The sequence below is a fragment of the Amblyomma mixtum genome, chromosome 10, assembly GCF_055824585.1.
Source record: "Amblyomma mixtum isolate Tamu chromosome 10, ASM5582458v1, whole genome shotgun sequence".
Taxonomy (NCBI): Eukaryota; Metazoa; Arthropoda; class Arachnida; order Ixodida; family Ixodidae; genus Amblyomma; species Amblyomma mixtum.
Genome location: NC_143021.1, coordinates 178,170,978 through 178,191,700, shown reverse-complemented (window position 1 = coordinate 178,191,700; position 20,723 = coordinate 178,170,978). Strand labels below are relative to the sequence as shown.

General features: G+C 43.5%; 1 protein-coding gene across 1 annotated transcript in view; it reads right to left on the bottom strand.

The window, feature by feature from the left end:
* Positions 1-261: 261 nt before the first annotated feature.
* LOC149327859 (ethylmalonyl-CoA decarboxylase-like) overlaps positions 262-20,723 on the bottom strand; it is a 28,186-nt gene continuing 7,724 nt past the window's right edge. Inside the window, exon 4 of the mRNA XM_089565062.1 lies at positions 262-4,884. Coding sequence (XP_089421188.1) covers positions 4,583-4,884 — 302 coding nt within the window. The 3' untranslated portion in view covers positions 262-4,582. The remainder of the gene's footprint in view (positions 4,885-20,723) is intronic.

Sequence of the window (20,723 nt, the reverse complement as noted above, 5' to 3'; positions counted from 1 at the left end):
ACATCAAGCGGTACCGCATGCAAAAATATATATTTAGGTTTGCCATTCCTGCGTTAACATGCGATTTGTTGGTAAATTGTGGAAGCTCATTTCTCAAGAAACTTCTCATATTTAAAAAAAAAAAAAGTAATGCAATGTGACTGACCTGTGCTCTTTTGTGCAGATAGAGAGGGGCAGATTCAATAAGCACTCATGATAAAATGCTACATTATGTACTTGCAGAAATAAAGGAAACAACAAAATGTATGTAATAGTCTTGTAACAGCATACTATTTATTTTCTCCAACATTCCCCACAGATAATTTCCCGACTTCGATGACATTTATAATATGAAAGGACATATTCATAGAAAAAGTCAACATCAATATGCGAAAACTATAGGAATGCCATCAGGCTGATAAGGACGGTTTGGAAGTTAGGTTCTTCATTCGCTGTTTTAATAAAAAATATTAACACCCATTTAATATGAAAGGACATTCATAAAAAAGTCAACATAAAATATGCCATGACTATAAGCGTGCCATTAAGCTGATAAGGATGGTTTGGAAGCTAGGTTCCTCATTCACTGTTTCAATAAATTTATTAATTACACCATATGTCCACACTCTACATTTGTGAAAAACACCCACGAGGAACTTCTTGACACAATTTATGTTTCAAACTTCCTGCCATCACTACACAAGTACTCTGTTATATCACAGGTTTGTTAAAATATAATTGAAAGATTAGATTTGTGCATACATCGCTCTTTTTCATACTAGCTTGATACTTTGTTGGAGCTTCTTGCAAATGTTAAACATTGATGTCAATAAAAGCAGCACAAAGTATTTTTTACTACCGTTGTACAATACGCAACAGCAAAAGTACACTGAGTAGTCTAATAAAATTTTCTAAAACAATGAAGAAAAACGTAAATCACAAAAAGTGCAGAAGCAGCCTAAGCTGCCATTTCAAAGTGCAGCTGCAGATACATACGCATAACTGCATGCTCGAAGTGAGGGATGAGACTGGCTCTCTTTAGAAAGGCACACTTGTAGTTGCAAACGCTAACAGGTGTGACAAAAACTGGCAATCATGGCAGTTTCCTACTCATACCCATACACAAATCATACATACGTACACTTTTCAGAACAGAAAAACATAAATATTGCAATAAAACAACACAAATATAAAGCATTCTTTCAATACAAATAAAAGTTCAGGGAAGTATTAATTTCATCATCTTACAATGAAAAATATTTGTAGAGATAGGCTTGCTGGCTTAGCATATAGCTGTATAGCCACATATAGCGATACATACCGGGTGTCCCAAAAATGACTGATGGAGTTTGAAAATCAATAAAAAAAAGACGGAATGAGATAGAATTGTATTGTTTGCGCCCTTACGATTAGGAAATCATGGAATTTTATCCCTTCAAAATTCAAATTTAGTTTACATTTCCGCCAACAGGTGGCGCTGCAGGCGATCTGGAACAGGTGTAGCTAAAACGGAGCTTATTTGAGCTCGTCATTCCGTCAAGTGGAAATGTAAACTAAATTTGAATTTTTAAGGGATAAAATTCCCTGATTTCCTAAGCGTAAGGCCACAAACAATACAATTCTATCTCATTCCATCTTTTTTTATTGATTTCCAAGATCCATCAGTCATTTTTGGGACACCCGTTATATGGCAGCTACATATATACATATATAGCATATATGGCCGAATAAAGGTCTTGTACTACTACTACTAGCAGCATATATATATAGCTATATATAGCAGCTGTACAGCTCCACATTCTGCTATGGAACCATCCTCACGTTACGCATTCCTTCGCCCTTGATATAGCCTCCTCCTCCCACAGTGGCCACCGTCTGGGTTCTTCTCACGGCACCCAGCTTCCGGTTCTTCTCTCTTCCTCAGTAGCCACCTGCCACAGTTTGCATGTGGCAAACCGTGACAGGTTTGCCACCAAAGCTATAACAGCTCTCGTAAAAGGAAAAAAAGCAGCATAGGAAATAGGAGCGCATTATGATAAGCTAAAATCTGCATTGATAAAACACATTCTGTGTAAAACTGACTATACTATTTCTTGTCTACAGACTAGGCAGTCACAGGGACAACTGGTTCATTTTCCCAATAAAAACTGTATACCAAAGTGGTTAGCGGTAAACCCGCTATCACTAGATTAACATATATGCAAAATATGCTGCATTTCCATCTTAAAACAATATGCAGAATGGCTGCCTCAATAAACTGAACTAAACTTATTAGAAAGCTGCCATATTTAAAAATAAATTGGTAAATTGTTTTTTGAGGAAAGGAAATGGCGCAGTATCTGTCTCACATATCTCGGTGGAAACCTGAACTGGGAGTGAAAGAAGAAAGAGAGAAAGAGGTGCCATAGTGGAGGTGGGAAATAATTTCAACCACCTGGGGATCTTTAGCATGCACTGACATCCCATAGCACACAGGCACCTTTTGTGTTCGACCTCCATCGAAACATGGCCGCCGCAGTCGAGTTAAAACCCGGGTACTCCGGCTCGGTAGACAAGCGCCTTAACCACTGAGCCACCGCGGCGGGTCTACCATATTTGTAATTTGCCAAATTTACTAGGACATCTCTATGACGACTCTTAATTCATATTTTTATGTCATGATGGTCCACATTAGTCTCCCCTCAATAAAAACGTAGGTTAGAATCTCAACAACAGTCAACTGACTCATAAAGTGAACAAGTACGAGATTCGTGAAATATATTACAGAAATTACACATCTCTAGCGTGACAAAGGACCAGCTCCTGCTATGCTGAAACTATACTAGTATAGTCGGCAGCTATAACTGCAACCATATCAATTATAGCTACAGTGCAAATAAAAAGCTTCTATTTCATTGAATAGTTACTGGCATTATCCATGTATTCACCTAGAAATAAGCCTGCCAAAAGCCCTGCCAGTTTAAAGAGGACAGTAGAGGACATGACACTGAGACTAAAAAAAAGCAAAAAAAAAAGTTAAAGGCAGGCATCACCATTATTACTTGAGTAAGGTTTATCAAAACAAGATGCAACTACTGCGATGCATTACTGCAGTGCCTATCCAAAATGCATGATGATGTATGTGAGGACTGAACCAAAACTGCTGATTATCATAACTCACTTTGTTCACCCTAGTTTTGGATTTCACAGTCATAAACAAGCTTTCTAAAGCAGTCATGGCCCGAAAAGATAAAAAAGAGGTCGTACCATGCTAAAAAAAATTTCACTGGAAACAATAACCACAGGTCAGCAAAGGCAGCTACGGTGAAGACTCCTCATGCAGTTCGAGCTGGTGTTCCAGGTCATTACTTCTGAAACTGCTTTATAACATTATTTTAAAACTGGTGCTATGTCTCCATGTGCTGTCCTTGGAAATGAGCCACAAGTTCTGAAGCATATTTTTTCAAAGCTCAAACAAGGTTGAAATCAGTATACAAACTACAAAACTTGTCTGTTGATTCCCATATGCCAATTTCTACTTGCATGCCTGTAGCTGCAAAACCCCCAAAACGTCATTACTTAATATAACAATCGAAAGAAAACACTGAATGTTACGAAAACACTGCTAAAGAATCAACGTCCAAAAACTGATATCAAAGAAGCAATACTTGAGAATAGAAATTCGAGAGGAAACACTGCACAAGAAACATTACAAGAAATTATTGCACAAGGATCAATATCCTAGACAAATTAACTACCACAAATTAGAACTTCATAATCAACTTCAGAAACAATACTCTGAAAAAGTATACCATGAAGTCCCATCCGAGAAACAATTCTCAATAAGTGCATTCGCAGCGCTCCAAATGCAAGAATCCAAAACTTCTGAAAACTAAGCTTACGTCACTCAGTCCATGGCGGCGCTGTGGATCACTACGGACAAAAACAAATTTGGGAAGTTTTTCAGTTGCGAATCTTCCCAAAACATCCTTACTTAATATAAAAGTCGAAAGAAAACACTGGATGTTACGGAAACACTACTAAAGAATCAACATCTAAAAGATGATATCAAAGAAGGAATACTTGAGAATAGAAATTCGAGAGGAAACATTACACAAGTACACATTACAAGAAATTATCTCATAAGGAGCAATATCCTAGACAAATTAACCGAGAATTAGAACTTCAAAACCGACTTCAGAAACAATACTCTGAAAAAATACCCCACGAAGTCCCATCCGAGAAACAGTTCTCAATAAGTGCCAATGGCAGCGCTCCAAAAATTAACCACTGCAAATTAGAACTTCATAATCAACTTCAGAAACAATACTCTGAAAAAATACCCCACGAAGTCCCATCCGAGAAACAGTTCTCAATAAGTGCCAATGGTAGCGCTCCAAAAATTAACCACCGCAAATTAGAACTTCAAAACCGACTTCAGAAACAATACTCTGAAAAAATACCCCACGAAGTCCCATCCGAGAAACAGTTCTCAATAAGTACATTCGCAGCACTCCAAATGCAAGAATCCAACACATGCGCAAACTATACAGCTTCTGTCACTCAGTCCATGGCGGTGCTGTGGATCACTACTGACGAAAACAAGTTCAACGCACAGCAAGCATCAGTGCTTGATGTTTTCTTTCAGGGCACTGTTGTGTGCGTCTCGGCCCCACACTTTGGCAAACAGTTCATTCTCCCTCTGCAGCGCATCCTGCAGGGGCAGGTTCCGAGCCGCCACCATGCCGAGCTTCAGCGCTTGCACAATCTCGGCCGGCCACTTGACGCGCTCCCCGAGCCACTCGAGCGCCTCTTCCTTGGCATCCCTCTGACCGCTGAGGACACGGCTCACGTATCCGACCCTCAGCGCCTCGTCGGAAAGCATAGGCCTTCCGGAGGTGAACAGGTCTAACGCTAACGTAGGACCTGCGAGGTGAATGTTCAAAGGGACAGTCAGATCACATTGAAATTGGCCTGTATCAATAGATTACTGTGTCCTAATGACAAAAAGGCCACACTCCCTGAGGAATGAAACCCTCTAGATAGGCAAAAGCAAAAAAATAATATACAGATGTTGCTGTGAGGGGAATGCTTAAGGGGACAGTGAGATCACAATGAAGTTGGCCTGTATCAATAGATTAGCTGTGTCCTAATGACAAAAAGGCCAAACTCCCCGAAAAGCCAAAGCATTATTAGATAAGAAAAACAAAAAAAAAAAGATACAGGTGTTGCTGCAAGGAGAATGTTTAAAGGGACAGTGAGATCACACTGAAGTTGGCCGGTATCAATAGATTACTGTGTCCTAATGATAAAAAGGCCACACTCCCTGAGGAATCAAACCCTCTAGATAGGCAAAAGCAAAAAAAATAATATACAGATGTTTCTGTGAGGGGAATGCTTAAGGGGACAGTGAGAACACAGTGAAGTTGGCCGGTATCAATAGATTACTGTGTCCTAATGATAAAAAGACCACACTCCCTGAGGAATCAAACCCTCTAGATAGGCAAAAGCAAAAAAAATAATATACAGATGTTGCTGTGAGGGGAACGCTTAAGGAGACAGTGAGATCACACTGAAGTTGGCCGGTATCAATAGATTACTGTGTCCTAATGATAAAAAGGCCACACTCCCTGAGGAATCAAACCCTCTAGATAGGCAAAAGCAAAAAAAATAATATACAGATGTTGCTGTGAGGGGAATGCTTAAGGGGACAGTGAGATCACACTGAAGTTGGCCGGTATCAATAGATTACTGTGTCCTAATGATAAAAAGGCCACACTCCCTGAGGAATCAAACCCCCTAGATAGGCAAAAGCAAAAAAAATAATATACAGATGTTGCTGTGAGGGGAATGCTTAAGGGGACAGTGAGATCACACTGAAGTTGGCCGGTATCAATAGATTACTGTGTCCTAATGATAAAAAGGCCACACTCCCTGAGGAATCAAACCCTCTAGATAGGCAAAAGCAAAAAAAATAATATACAGATGTTGCTGTGAGGGGAATGCTTAAGGGGACAGTGAGATCACACTGAAGTTGGCCGGTATCAATAGATTACTGTGTCCTAATGATAAAAAGGCCACACTCCCTGAGGAATCAAACCCTCTAGATAGGCAAAAGCAAAAAAAATAATATACAGATGTTGCTGTGAGGGGAATGCTTAAGGGGACAGTGAGATCACACTGAAGTTGGCCGGTATCAATAGATTACTGTGTCCTAATGATAAAAAGGCCACACTCCCTGAGGAATCAAACCCTCTAGATAGGCAAAAGCAAAAAAAAATAATATACAGATATTGCTGTGAGGGGAATGCTTAAGGGGACAGTGAGATCACACTGAAGTTGGCCGGTATCAATAGATTACTGTGTCCTAATGATAAAAAGGCCACACTCCCTGAGGAATCAAACCCTCTAGATAGGCAAAAGCAAAAAAAATAATATACAGATGTTGCTGTGAGAGGAATGCTTAAGGGGACAGTGAGATCACACTGAAGTTGGCCGGTATCAATAGATTACTGTGTCCTAATGATAAAAAGGCCACACTCCCTGAGGAATCAAACCCTCTAGATAGGCAAAAGCAAAAAAAATAATATACAGATATTGCTGTGAGGGGAATGCTTAAGGGGACAGTGACATCACACTGAAGTTGGCCGGTATCAATAGATTACTGTGTCCTAATGATAAAAAGGCCACACTCCCTGAGGAATCAAACCCCCAGATAGGCAAAAGCAAAAAAAATAATATACAGATGTTGCTGTGAGGGGAATGTTTAAAGGGACAGTGAGATCACACTGAAGTTGGCCGGTATCAATAGATTACTGTGTCCTAATGATAAAAAGGCCACACTCCCTGAGGAATCAAACCCTCTAGATAGGCAAAAGCAAAAAAAATAATATACAGATGTTGCTGTGAGGGGAATGCTTAAGGGGACAGTGAGGTCACACTGAAGTTGGCCGGTATCAATAGATTACTGTGTCCTAATGATAAAAAGGCCACACTCCCTGAGGAATCAAACCCTCTAGATAGGCAAAAGCAAAAAAAATAATATACAGATGTTGCTGTAAGGGGAATGTTTAAAGGGACAGTGAGATCACACTGAAGTTGGCCGGTATCAATAGATTACTGTGTCCTAATGATAAAAAGGCCACACTCCCTGAGGAATCAAACCCCCAGATAGGCAAAAGCAAAAAAAATAATATACAGATGTTGCTGTGAGGGGAATGTTTAAAGGGACAGTGAGATCACACTGAAGTTGGCCGGTATCAATAGATTACTGTGTCCTAATGATAAAAAGGCCACACTCCCTGAGGAATCAAACCCTCTAGATAGGCAAAAGCAAAAAAAATAATATACAGATGTTGCTGTGAGGGGAATGCTTAAGGGGACAGTGAGATCACACTGAAGTTGGCCGGTATCAATAGATTACTGTGTCCTAATGATAAAAAGGCCACACTCCCTGAGGAATCAAACCCTCTAGATAGGCAAAAGCAAAAAAAATAATATACAGATGTTGCTGTGAGGGGAATGTTTAAAGGGACAGTGAGATCACACTGAAGTTGGCCGGTATCAATAGATTACTGTGTCCTAATGATAAAAAGGCCACACTCCCTGAGGAATCAAACCCTCTAGATAGGCAAAAGCAAAAAAAAAAATATACAGATGTTGCTGTGAGGGGAATGCTTAAGGGGACAGTGAGATCACACTGAAGTTGGCCGGTATCAATAGATTACTGTGTCCTAATGATAAAAAGGCCACACTCCCTGAGGAATCAAACCCTCTAGATAGGCAAAAGCAAAAAAAATAATATACAGATATTGCTGTGAGGGGAATGCTTAAGGGGACAGTGACATCACACTGAAGTTGGCCGGTATCAATAGATTACTGTGTCCTAATGATAAAAAGGCCACACTCCCTGAGGAATCAAACCCCCAGATAGGCAAAAGCAAAAAAAATAATATACAGATGTTGCTGTGAGGGGAATGTTTAAAGGGACAGTGAGATCACACTGAAGTTGGCCGGTATCAATAGATTACTGTGTCCTAATGATAAAAAGGCCACACTCCCTGAGGAATCAAACCCTCTAGATAGGCAAAAGCAAAAAAAAATAATATACAGATGTTGCTGTGAGGGGAATGCTTAAGGGGACAGTGAGATCACACTGAAGTTGGCCGGTATCAATAGATTACTGTGTCCTAATGATAAAAAGGCCACACTCCCTGAGGAATCAAACCCTCTAGATAGGCAAAAGCAAAAAAAATAATATACAGATGTTGCTGTGAGAGGAATGCTTAAGGGGACAGTGAGATCACACTGAAGTTGGCCGGTATCAATAGATTACTGTGTCCTAATGATAAAAAGGCCACACTCCCTGAGGAATCAAACCCTCTAGATAGGCAAAAGCAAAAAAAATAATATACAGATGTTGCTGTGAGGGGAATGCTTAAGGGGACAGTGAGATCACACTGAAGTTGGCTGGTATCAATAGATTACTGTGTCCTAATGATAAAAAGGCCACACTCCCTGAGGAATCAAACCCTCTAGATAGGCAAAAGCAAAAAAAATAATATACAGATGTTGCTGTGAGGGGAATGCTTAAGGGGACAGTGAGATCACACTGAATTTGGCCGGTATCAATAGATTACTGTGTCCTAATGATAAAAAGGCCACACTCCCTGAGGAATCAAACCCTCTAGATAGGCAAAAGCAAAAAAAATAATATACAGATGTTGCTGTGAGGGGAATGCTTAAGGGGACAGTGAGATCACACTGAAGTTGGCCGGTATCCAAGGGCGTCCGCAGAATTTTTTTCAGGGGGGGGCCCATTGGTTGTTGGCGCCGGAGGGGGGGGGGGTATATTCGTAGCGAAAAGGCACTATTTGCGGAGTAAATTTATTTATTTATATATAAATAAAAAATAAGTAAAATACACACATGAAAGAAAATTACAAGCAGCAAATTAAAGCGCGGATTGTAGAGATACATTGGAGTTTATCAACAAAGAAACAATTAAAATTAATAAAAATGCAAAAAGATACTATCAATACTCGAAGTGCTCAGTCTTACTGCATACGGGTTCTCGACTCACCCGAATTGATGACCAGCACACAGCGCAATATGTTCACAAACACGCAACTACAGTCACTCAGTCAGTCTTCCTTGAACAGCAACTGTAGGCGCCTCGGATTTTTCTGGGCGAATTGCGTAGTTACACGGGTGATAAATTCATTTCTGTGCTTCATTACACGCTCTCAGTGCACAGTCATCATATTGTTACGCCGCGCTGCGGCGCTGGCGCACTGCAGTGCAGCGGAAAGAAGAAGAAGAACTCGGTGTGCGCGAGACCGTGGTGGAGCCCGCCTGACGCTGACCGTCCAGTGACGTCCCCGATCCCGACTTGTAAATAAACCCGTTCCCGTCCTCGCAACTTCGTGACACTTGGTGGAGGTGCTGTCTTGTCGACAAGGATGGTATCCGGCCAGACCCACAGAAGATCGCTGCCGTGCGGGAGTTCCCACAGCCACGCTCTTTGAAACACCTTAGAAGCTTTATGGGCCTCTGCTCATATTTCCGCCGCTTCATCCAAGGTTTCGCCGAGCTCACTCGCCCTTTGACTTCCCTCCTTCATAAAGACGCCCCGTTTGTATGGTCGCCTGCCTGTGAGTCTGCCTTCCAGCAGCTGAAGTTTTTGCTCACTTCTGCGCCTGTTTTGCGCCACTTCGACCCGGCGGCGCCGATAGAGCTCCATACCGACGCCAGTGGTGTGGGCGTCGGCGCAGTGCTTATCCAACTTCACAACGGCGCCCAGCACGTGGTCGCATACGCAAGTCGCACTTTGACCAAATCGGAAGGCAACTACACCGTGACGGAAGTCGAGTGTCTCGCTGTCGTCTTTGCTGTGCAAAAGTTTCGACCATATCTACATGGACGTCACTTCAAGATTGTTACAGACCATCACTCGTTGTGTTGGCTTGTTGGCCTCCGCGATCCTTCCGGTCGACTCGCTCGCTGGGCCTTACGCCTCCAAGAATATGACTTTACGGTGGCGTATAAGAGCGGTCGCCACCATGCTGATGCCGACTGTTTGTCTCGTTTCCCTCTGCCAGACACGGCAAGTTGTGAAGAGGACTTCGATGACTGTTTATCTTCTGTCTCTACCGAGTTTCCTAGCCTTGCCACTTTTAAGCAAGAACAACTCAAGGATCGTAGTCTCCAGCCGTTGTTTGATCAAGCCCGTACGTCTGCTCCTGTAACGCCGTTCGTCATATCAGAGGGCGTGCTCTATAAGAAGAACTATTCCGTGGAGGGTGCACGTCTGCTTTTGGTTGTCCCTGCCAGTCTTCGTGGCATTGTCCTGCATGCCATGCATGATGATATTTCTGCTGGACATCAAGGGTTTTCTCGCACGTTACACAGGACGCGGCAACGCTTTTACTGGCCTGGCCTTTACAAGTCAACTCAGCAGTACGTTGCAGGCTGTCTGCAGTGTCAACGCTTTAAGCATCGCACTGCCTCGCCCGCCGGCTTGTTGAAACCGATCAGACCACCTTACTCCCCTTTTGAGAAGATCGGGGTCGACTTGCTTGGACCGCTTCCCAAGTCTACCACGGGCCAACGCTGGATTATAGTTTGCGTCGACTACTTGACTCGCTACGTGGAGACAGCTGCTCTTGTGTCCGCCAAAGCAACAGACGTCTCGTCCTTTTTGCTACACTCGGTGATCCTTCGCCACGGAGCTCCTCGTGTCGTAATCAGCGATCGTGGGCGCCAGTTCATTGCCGATGTCGTGGAAGAACTCCTACGGCTCTGCAATTGTGACTATCGTCATTCGACACCCTATCATCCGCAGACGAAGAATGGCCTGACGGAGCGCATCAACCGCACCCTCACGAACATGTTGTCCATGTATGTAGCGGCCGACCATAAGAACTGGGACACTGTGCTACCGTTTGTAACATACGCTTACAACACCGGAACACACGACGTCACTGGATACTCCCCGTTCTTTCTGCTCTACGCGCGCCTACCACGCACCTTTCTGGACACGATTCTTCCTTTTTCTGACCATCGTGATCCGTCCATTGCGCAGACTCTCTGCCGTGCGGAGGAAGCGCGACGACTAGCTCGCCTCCGAACACTCAGTGCACAAGTTCGCACCAAGAGCCGTTACGACAGTGGACACATTGCGGTGACGTATGAGCCCGGTGACTACGTTTGGCTGTGGACGCCACTGCGTCGACGGGGCCTCTATCAGAAATTCCTCGCAAAGTACTGCGGCCCTTTTGTTGTTCTGGATCGCCTCAGTGACGTTAACTACACAATCACTAAAGTCACCCCAGGCAATCGCCGCTCTCGCAAGGTCCAGGTCGTTCACGTCGCCCGTCTTAAACGCTGCAGTCACAACGCTGACTAACTCGCTCGAGGTCGAGCTTCGACTGCCCCGGGCGAAGTGTTACGCCGCGCTGCGGCGCTGGCGCACTGCAGTGCAGCGGAAAGAAGAAGAAGAACTCGGTGTGCGCGAGACCGTGGTGGAGCCCGCCTGACGCTGACCGTCCAGTGACGTCCCCGATCCCGACTTGTAAATAAACCCGTTCCCGTCCTCGCAACTTCGTGACAATATATATTGATTGGAAAAATGGTTGAACGAGTACGTTGAAAACAAAAGATGACTATGTACAACGAAAACTTATTTACAAGATAAATGCACGCTCGCAGCTTCATACACCTCGCTCCATCTTGCTCGCGCATCCGCACAGTCGAGCAACCGCACACACACTGCTCGCCGCTCGTCGTTTTCTCGTCCGCTGTCTTGGTTGTTCTCACCTTCGTTGACAACCCGCCACTAAAAACACCGAAGCACAAACACAGAGGCGCGCACACGTGCAAGGGCTTACTTGCCACAATATCCACGAATGCGCACTTTTGGGGTGTAAGGAACGCCGCGCGACTTCCGAGGGGAAGGGACACCCGCAACTAATTCGGTCGGAAAATTTGTTTTTGTGCTTTTATGGGGTTCAGAGCCCCAAAACGACTCAGGCTATAAGGGACGGAGTAGTACAGAGTTTCGGATAATGTCGACCACCTGGGTCTCTTTACCATGCACTGACACGCACAGTACATGGGCGCTGTTGTGATTTGAGGCCCAGCCAGAGGTGACAGGCGAGCCAGGCAGGCGCCATCGGGCTGCGTTGACCAAAGGCGCTGGTTTTCGGAGAAGACGCAAGGAACGCTGGTGTGGGGGCGCCTCTGGAGACTGCGTCGCCGTGAACAAAAGCAGCTAATCCCCTTTGCCGAAGGTTCTGAAAGCGGCGCTTCTACCGCACTGAGCTCTCCCGTGGATCGGAGGAGACAGCGAGCGGCGGCGGCGCCAACTCGTCGCCCGCTTGCCCCTGAGCAGCCCGACAAAGCGGGGGTGGACACGGCTGATTTGTCCTTCCCCCCTCAAGAATTCATCGGCGGCCGGCGTACGAACGTATCCTGATTCTAGCGAGCGACCTGTGCCCTCTTAGCGCGCGAGCGGCGCGAACTTGATTACTTTTGTATTTTGTAAATAGTGTACAAAGCTCTCCCCTGTCCTTTCTCGCTGTCGCTCCCCTCTATACTTCTCCTCACTATCCTCTCCCTTTCCCTTTCGTTTCTGCCGGCTGCAGCTCGGGTGCTTAAGATATTAGATAGCAATTGCCGCGGCCGGCAACACTCTTTTGCTTCACTTTTTATTTTTTTTAATAAACCACTACCACCACCACCACCTGTGCCCTGTGCACTGTCTGCCTCCGTGTCGCTATCTCTCTAGAGATCAAAGAAACAGACACCCATCTCGAAACACATGCTCGCCGGTGCCGCTGCATGTCTGCAACAGGTCGTCCTTCAGCAGAGCTGGCGGTGGCGTGGTTTGAAAACGGCGGAACGACGCGCGCCCGGACGCGGCATTTCGCAGATGTGACCAAGCGTCGAAGCGGGGTTGCTTTTACCCTTTTGGCTGAGCGCACCACCGCCCCTGGCGTGCGGCCATCACTCACGGTTCGAGTGAGTGATTTTCCAGGGGGGTGCAGCCGCCCCCCCTTGCCCCCCCCTCCGGACGCCCATGCCGGTATCAATAGATTACTGTGTCCTAATGATAAAAAGGCCACACTCCCTGAGGAATCAAACCCCCTAGATAGGCAAAAGCAAAAAAAATAATATACAGATGTTGCTGTGAGGGGGAATGTTTAAAGGGACAGTGAGATCACACTGAAGTTGGCCGGTATCAATAGATTACTGTGTCCTAATGATAAAAAGGCCACACTCCCTGAGGAACCAAACCCTCTAGATAGGCAAAAGCAAAAAAAATAATATACAGATGTTGCTGTGAGGGGAATGTTTAAAGGGACAGTGAGATCACACTGAAGTTGGCCGGTATCAATAGATTACTGTGTCCTAATGATAAAAAGGCCACACTCCCTGAGGAATCAAACCCTCTAGATAGGCAAAAGCAAAAAAAATAATATACAGATGTTGCTGTGAGGGGAATGTTTAAAGGGACAGTGAGATCACACTGAAGTTGGCCGGTATCAATAGATTACTGTGTCCTAATGATAAAAAGGCCACACTCCCTGAGGAATCAAACCCCCTAGATAGGCAAAAGCAAAAAAAATAATATACAGATGTTGCTGTGAGGGGAATGCTTAAGGGGACAGTGAGATCACACTGAAGTTGGCCGGTATCAATAGATTACTGTGTCCTAATGATAAAAAGGCCACACTCCCTGAGGAATCAAACCCCCTAGATAGGCAAAAGCAAAAAAAATAATATACAGATGTTGCTGTGAGGGGAATGCTTAAGGGGACAGTGAGATCACACTGAAGTTGGCCGGTATCAATAGATTACTGTGTCCTAATGATAAAAAGGCCACACTCCCTGAGGAATCAAACCCTCTAGATAGGCAAAAGCAAAAAAAATAATATACAGATGTTGCTGTGAGGGGAATGCTTAAGGGGACAGTGAGATCACACTGAAGTTGGCCGGTATCAATAGATTACTGTGTCCTAATGATAAAAAGGCCACACTCCCTCAGGAATCAAACCCCCTAGATAGGCAAAAGCAAAAAAAATAATATACAGATGTTGCTGTGAGGGGAATGCTTAAGGGGACAGTGAGATCACACTGAAGTTGGCCGGTATCAATAGATTACTGTGTCCTAATGATAAAAAGGCCACACTCCCTGAGGAATCAAACCCTCTAGATAGGCAAAAGCAAAAAAAATAATATACAGATGTTGCTGTGAGGGGAATGCTTAAGGGGACAGTGAGATCACACTGAAGTTGGCCGGTATCAATAGATTACTGTGTCCTAATGATAAAAAGGCCACACTCCCTGAGGAATCAAACCCTCTAGATAGGCAAAAGCAAAAAAAATAATATACAGATATTGCTGTGAGGGGAATGCTTAAGGGGACAGTGAGATCACACTGAAGTTGGCCGGTATCAATAGATTACTGTGTCCTAATGATAAAAAGGCCACACTCCCTGAGGAATCAAACCCTCTAGATAGGCAAAAGCAAAAAAAATAATAGAGAGTTTTAGTATAGCGTTAGCGTGATAGCGGACCTAAGGGAAATTACGTTAGTGTGCCGCAAGCAACTTATCCCCTCAGAGAGTTTTAGTATAGCGCTTTGGAAACGCTAAACGCCATCTGCTTGACATGGATGCCAACGGTCCTTCTAAAATGGTTGACATTGCCGCTAACTTGCCAAAGTATAATATTTCCAAGTTTTTTAAACGAATTATTAGTGCAGTGTTCATTTTCGTCTGCAAAATGACCCCGAAATTGAAATAAAATGAAATGAAAACGTAAATTAGTGGCGCCATCTAGTAAAGGCAATGTTAACTACAAGCCGTTGGAGCAATAAAATTTGCCATCACATGACGTCTAATGTTCAAAAGCTTGAGAAAAATTTAATATAAACTCTCTATACATAATTCAAGTCCATAAAACACCGCGAAAAACCTCCAAATCTATTTTTGTCTCGTTCCAGACATTTTTGCTAGGTTTCTGCTGCGTTTCGGGCCATTGCAGACGGTAGCAGTGCAGCTGGAGGTTCCATTAGGCTTGCGCGCTCCAGAATCGAGAGCGTATCTTAAAAACAGGGCTGAATTGCAGCTTAAACTTTATCGTCGAAGCAAGGTAAGTCATAGAGAAAAGCAAAAACACCAGTAGATGCCGGTAAACATGCCGACCGGAATCGCAAGAGCTGCTGAATCGGCTGAAGCGGGCGGCTGTCGCTTGAAAGGACGCCGCCATGTTTCTACGCTAAAAGCGCAACTGCCGCAACGCTAAATTCTGAAAATTGCGTGCGTACGCTAACGCTATTTCCCCGTTAGTGTTCTGCGCATGCGCAGTCTGATCCCGCTATTCCGCTATGCACGCAATTACGCAAAGCCCGCAATACTAAACTCTCTAATATACAGATATTGCTGTGAGGGGAATGCTTAAGGGGACAGTGAGATCACACTGAAGTTGGCCGGTATCAATAGATTACTGTGTCCTAATGATAAAAAGGCCACACTCCCTGAGGAATCAAACCCTCTAGATAGGCAAAAGCAAAAAAAATAATATACAGATGTTGCTGTGAGGGGAATGCTTAAGGGGACAGTGAGATCACACTGAAGTTGGCCGGTATCAATAGATTACTGTGTCCTAATAATAAAAAGGCCACACTCCCTGAGGAATCAAACCCTCTAGATAGGCAAAAGCAAAAAAAATAATATACAGATGTTGCTGTGAGGGGAATGCTTAAGGGGACAGTGAGATCACACTGAAGTTGGCCGGTATCAATAGATTACTGTGTCCTAATGATAAAAAGGCCACACTCCCTGAGGAATCAAACCCTCTAGATAGGCAAAAGCAAAAAAAATAATATACAGATGTTGCTGTGAGGGGAATGCTTAAGGGGACAGTGAGATCACACTGAAGTTGGCCGGTATCAATAGATTACTGTGTCCTAATGATAAAAAGGCCACACTCCCTGAGGAATCAAACCCTCTAGATAGGCAAAAGCAAAAAAAATAATATACAGATGTTGCTGTGAGGGGAATGCTTAAGGGGACAGTGAGATCACACTGAAGTTGGCCGGTATCAATAGATTACTGTGTCCTAATGATAAAAAGGCCACACTCCCTGAGGAATCAAACCCTCTAGATAGGCAAAAGCAAAAAAAATAATATACAGATGTTGCTGTGAGGGGAATGCTTAAGGGGACAGTGAGATCACACTGAAGTTGGCCGGTATCAATAGATTACTGTGTCCTAATGATAAAAAGGCCACACTCCCTGAGGAATCAAACCCTCTAGATAGGCAAAAGCAAAAAAAATAATATACAGATGTTGCTGTGAGGGGAATGCTTAAGGGGACAGTGAGATCACACTGAAGTTGGCCGGTATCAATAGATTACTGTGTCCTAATGATAAAAAGGCCACACTCCCTGAGGAATCAAACCCTCTAGATAGGCAAAAGCAAAAAAAATAATATACAGATGTTGCTGTGAGGGGAATGCTTAAGGGGACAGTGAGATCACACTGAAGTTGGCCGGTATCAATAGATTACTGTGTCCTAATGATAAAAAGGCCACACTCCCTGAGGAATCAAACCCTCTAGATAGGCAAAAGCAAAAAAAATAATATACAGATGTTGCTGTGAGGGGAATGCTTAAGGGGACAGTGAGATCACAGTGAAGTTGGCCTGTATCAATAGATTAGCTGTGTCCTAATGACAAAAAGGCCAAACTCCCTGAGGAATCAAACCCTCTAGATAGGCAAAAGCAAAAAAAATAATAGAGAGTTTTAGTATAGCGTTAGCGTGATAGCGGACCTAAGGGAAATTACGTTAGTGTGCCGCAAGCAACTTATCCCCTCAGAGAGTTTTAGTATAGCGCTTTGGAAACGCTAAACGCCATCTGCTTGACATGGATGCCAACGGTCCTTCTAAAATGGTTGACATTGCCGCTAACTTGCCAAAGTATAATATTTCCAAGTTTTTTAAACGAATTATTAGTGCAGTGTTCATTTTCGTCTGCAAAATGACCCCGAAATTGAAATAAAATGAAATGAAAACGTAAATTAGTGGCGCCATCTAGTAAAGGCAATGTTAACTACAAGCCGTTGGAGCAATAAAATTTGCCATCACATGACGTCTAATGTTCAAAAGCTTGAGAAAAATTTAATATAAACTCTCTATACATAATTCAAGTCCATAAAACACCGCGAAAAACCTCCAAATCTATTTTTGTCTCGTTCCAGACATTTTTGCTAGGTTTCTGCTGCGTTTCGGGCCATTGCAGACGGTAGCAGTGCAGCTGGAGGTTCCATTAGGCTTGCGCGCTCCAGAATCGAGAGCGTATCTTAAAAACAGGGCTGAATTGCAGCTTAAACTTTATCGTCGAAGCAAGGTAAGTCATAGAGAAAAGCAAAAACACCAGTAGATGCCGGTAAACATGCCGACCGGAATCGCAAGAGCTGCTGAATCGGCTGAAGCGGGCGGCTGTCGCTTGAAAGGACGCCGCCATGTTTCTACGCTAAAAGCGCAACTGCCGCATCGCGCAATTCTGAAAATTGCGTGCGTACGCTAACGCTATTTCCCCGTTAGTGTTCTGCGCATGCGCAGTCTGATCCCGCTATTCCGCTATGCACGCAATTACGCAAAGCCCGCAATACTAAACTCTCTAATATACAGATATTGCTGTGAGGGGAATGCTTAAGGGGACAGTGAGATCACACTGAAGTTGGCCGGTATCAATAGATTACTGTGTCCTAATGATAAAAAGGCCACACTCCCTGAGGAATCAAACCCCCTAGATAGGCAAAAGCAAAAAAAATAATATACAGATATTGCTGTGAGGGGAATGCTTAAGGGGACAGTGAGATCACACTGAAGTTGGCCGGTATCAATAGATTACTGTGTCCTAATAATAAAAAGGCCACACTCCCTGAGGAATCAAACCCTCTAGATAGGCAAAAGCAAAAAAAATAATATACAGATGTTGCTGTGAGGGGAATGCTTCAGGGGACAGTGAGATCACACTGAAGTTGGCCGGTATCAATAGATTACTGTGTCCTAATGATAAAAAGGCCACACTCCCTGAGGAATCAAACCCTCTAGATAGGCAAAAGCAAAAAAAATAATATACAGATGTTGCTGTGAGGGGAATGCTTAAGGGGACAGTGAGATCACACTGAAGTTGGCCGGTATCAATAGATTACTGTGTCCTAATGATAAAAAGGCCACACTCCCTGAGGAATCAAACCCTCTAGATAGGCAAAAGCAAAAAAAATAATATACAGATGTTGCTGTGAGGGGAATGCTTAAGGGGACAGTGAGATCACACTGAAGTTGGCCGGTATCAATAGATTACTGTGTCCTAATGATAAAAAGGCCACACTCCCTGAGGAATCAAACCCTCTAGATAGGCAAAAGCAAAAAAAATAATATACAGATGTTGCTGTGAGGGGAATGCTTAAGGGGACAGTGAGATCACAGTGAAGTTGGCCTGTATCAATAGATTAGCTGTGTCCTAATGACAAAAAGGCCAAACTCCCCGAAAAGCCAAAGCATTATTAGATAAGAAAAACAAGAAAACGATACAGGTGTTGCTGCAAGGAGAATGCTTAAAGGGACCGTGAGATCAGAATGAAGTTGGCCGGTATCAATAGATTACTGTGTCCTAATGACAAAAAGGCTACACTCCCTGGAAAATGATACCCTCATTAGATAGGAAAAAAAAAAAAAGTAAGATACAGGTGTTGCTGCGAGGTGGATGTTTAAAGGGACAGTGAGATCACACTGAAGTTGGCCGGTATCAATAGATTACTGTGTCCTATGAGACAAAATGGCCACAATCCCCGAAAAATGAAATCCTTATTAGATAAGGAAAACCCCCAAAAAATAAGATACAGGTGTTGCTGCGAGGTGAATGCTTAAAGGGACAATGAGATCACACTGAAGCTGGCCTGTATCAATAAATTATTCTGTCCTACGGAGAAAAGGCCACACTCCTCGAAAAATGAAACCGTTAATAGATAGGAAAAACAACATAAAATAAAATACAGGCATTGCTGCCTGTCCATTTTGGCAAGTAAACTGCCGTGACGTCAAGATGGTTACTTCTTTTTTTTTCTTGTTGACACCTGAGGTTGGGCTACACTGCCATTCACTTATACACGGTGATCAAAGAGTTTTTTCGGCCTCGAAGTCACAAATTTGCACCGTGTGCCAGGAAAAAAGAAATAAAATGTTCCACTTTTAAAGCGGATTTCCAAAGCAATAAATGCATTGTTTGCTGCCGAGCAAACGTCACTGACATATGGATACAACGGAGCCAAACAATTAATTTTTACTAACACCAACAACTGGACGGAATTTTTCTCAGTGCCCCTTTAAGCAGCAACAATTATCGGTCACAGTACTTTACTCAAAGGCAGGAAAACCTAGAAGAAAGCAGCTGACGTTAAAATGCTTACGTGACAAAAAAGAAACCATTCATGCAGATATTAAGCAAAATCGTGGAAGCAATAAAGTAACAAATGCTTGCAATAACAAGGGAATTGGTATTGAGGTGTTGCTGCCCGATCTGAGAGTCATTTCTTTCAATTCCCCAGACTACCACAGATGCTGCAAATAAGATGAGAAAAACAAGACTGCCACATTAAGCCTCACATAAAAACAGCTTGCTATATAGCCTTGAACACTAGAAGAAGCTTCATCCACATTTATCCAATATTTTTCAGAGTAAAATTTAATTGCTTGGCATTTAAAAGCTCTGTTGACGTCTGCTAAATAGCAAAACAAGAATTTAGCTGAGAAATTTGGAATCAAAAACAGAACAATTTTTTTGCCACTCAATTCAAACTCCAGCTTTTTATGATGTTGACAGCATCATGGCCTCCATGATCACTGGCAGTAAGTGGATGCTGGCATGGTATAAACTGCACACACATATATACACACACACAAAAAAGTACCGATGTCACTACAGTTTGCTTATTGTGAAAATGGTCGATAGTGGTGACACTCGTACATCAATTTTCGGCCTTTTCTGGCTTGTGAAAGCTTATGTTCTCGAGCTTCTAAAATTTCAAATGTAGTCCCCAACTTTCTCCCCTTTTTACCCCATGAAAAACAAGAGGCATCATGTCCTGATGGCGTTAACATGATGTGTTTTCCTCCGGCAAATCGGAGAAGACGGCTATAATATTTATCAACAGGTGGTACCGCCATGCTGCCTGCCATGAAAACCAGTTTATCACCCTTCCTGTACACGGTGCCCTCACTGTTCGAAAAGAGAACTGTTTCTGAAGTTACTGTGCATGGCGGCTTCATGCAGGCCGAAGTGTAGCGACGCTTTGCATTCTCATCTATCTCAACAGCAGTCGCTGCGTTGCGTTCCTATTGGAATGGTACTTCCCATTGAAAAGAACTGTGAAATCCTTGAGCGCAGTATAACAAGGAAAACAGAGGTTAGGCACATTAGTTGCAAAAAAAGCTCCGAAAAGTGTAGGGCTAAAAATTAATTCCTTTGCAGCATGCTAGAAAAAGGCTGCTAAACGAAAGTCCCTATTGCAAGCTTAAAGCACTGTCCCCATTAGATGATTTATTCTAAACAGCTGCATGATGGGCATCTTCAGCTTGTTCAGACACTGAAGTTAACATAAGCAGCCCATGAAGCGACACGGCTAGCCTTCCCTACCATGCTGACATTACCCTGCCTAAAGAAAATAAAAGTTCAACATGAAATCGTTTTG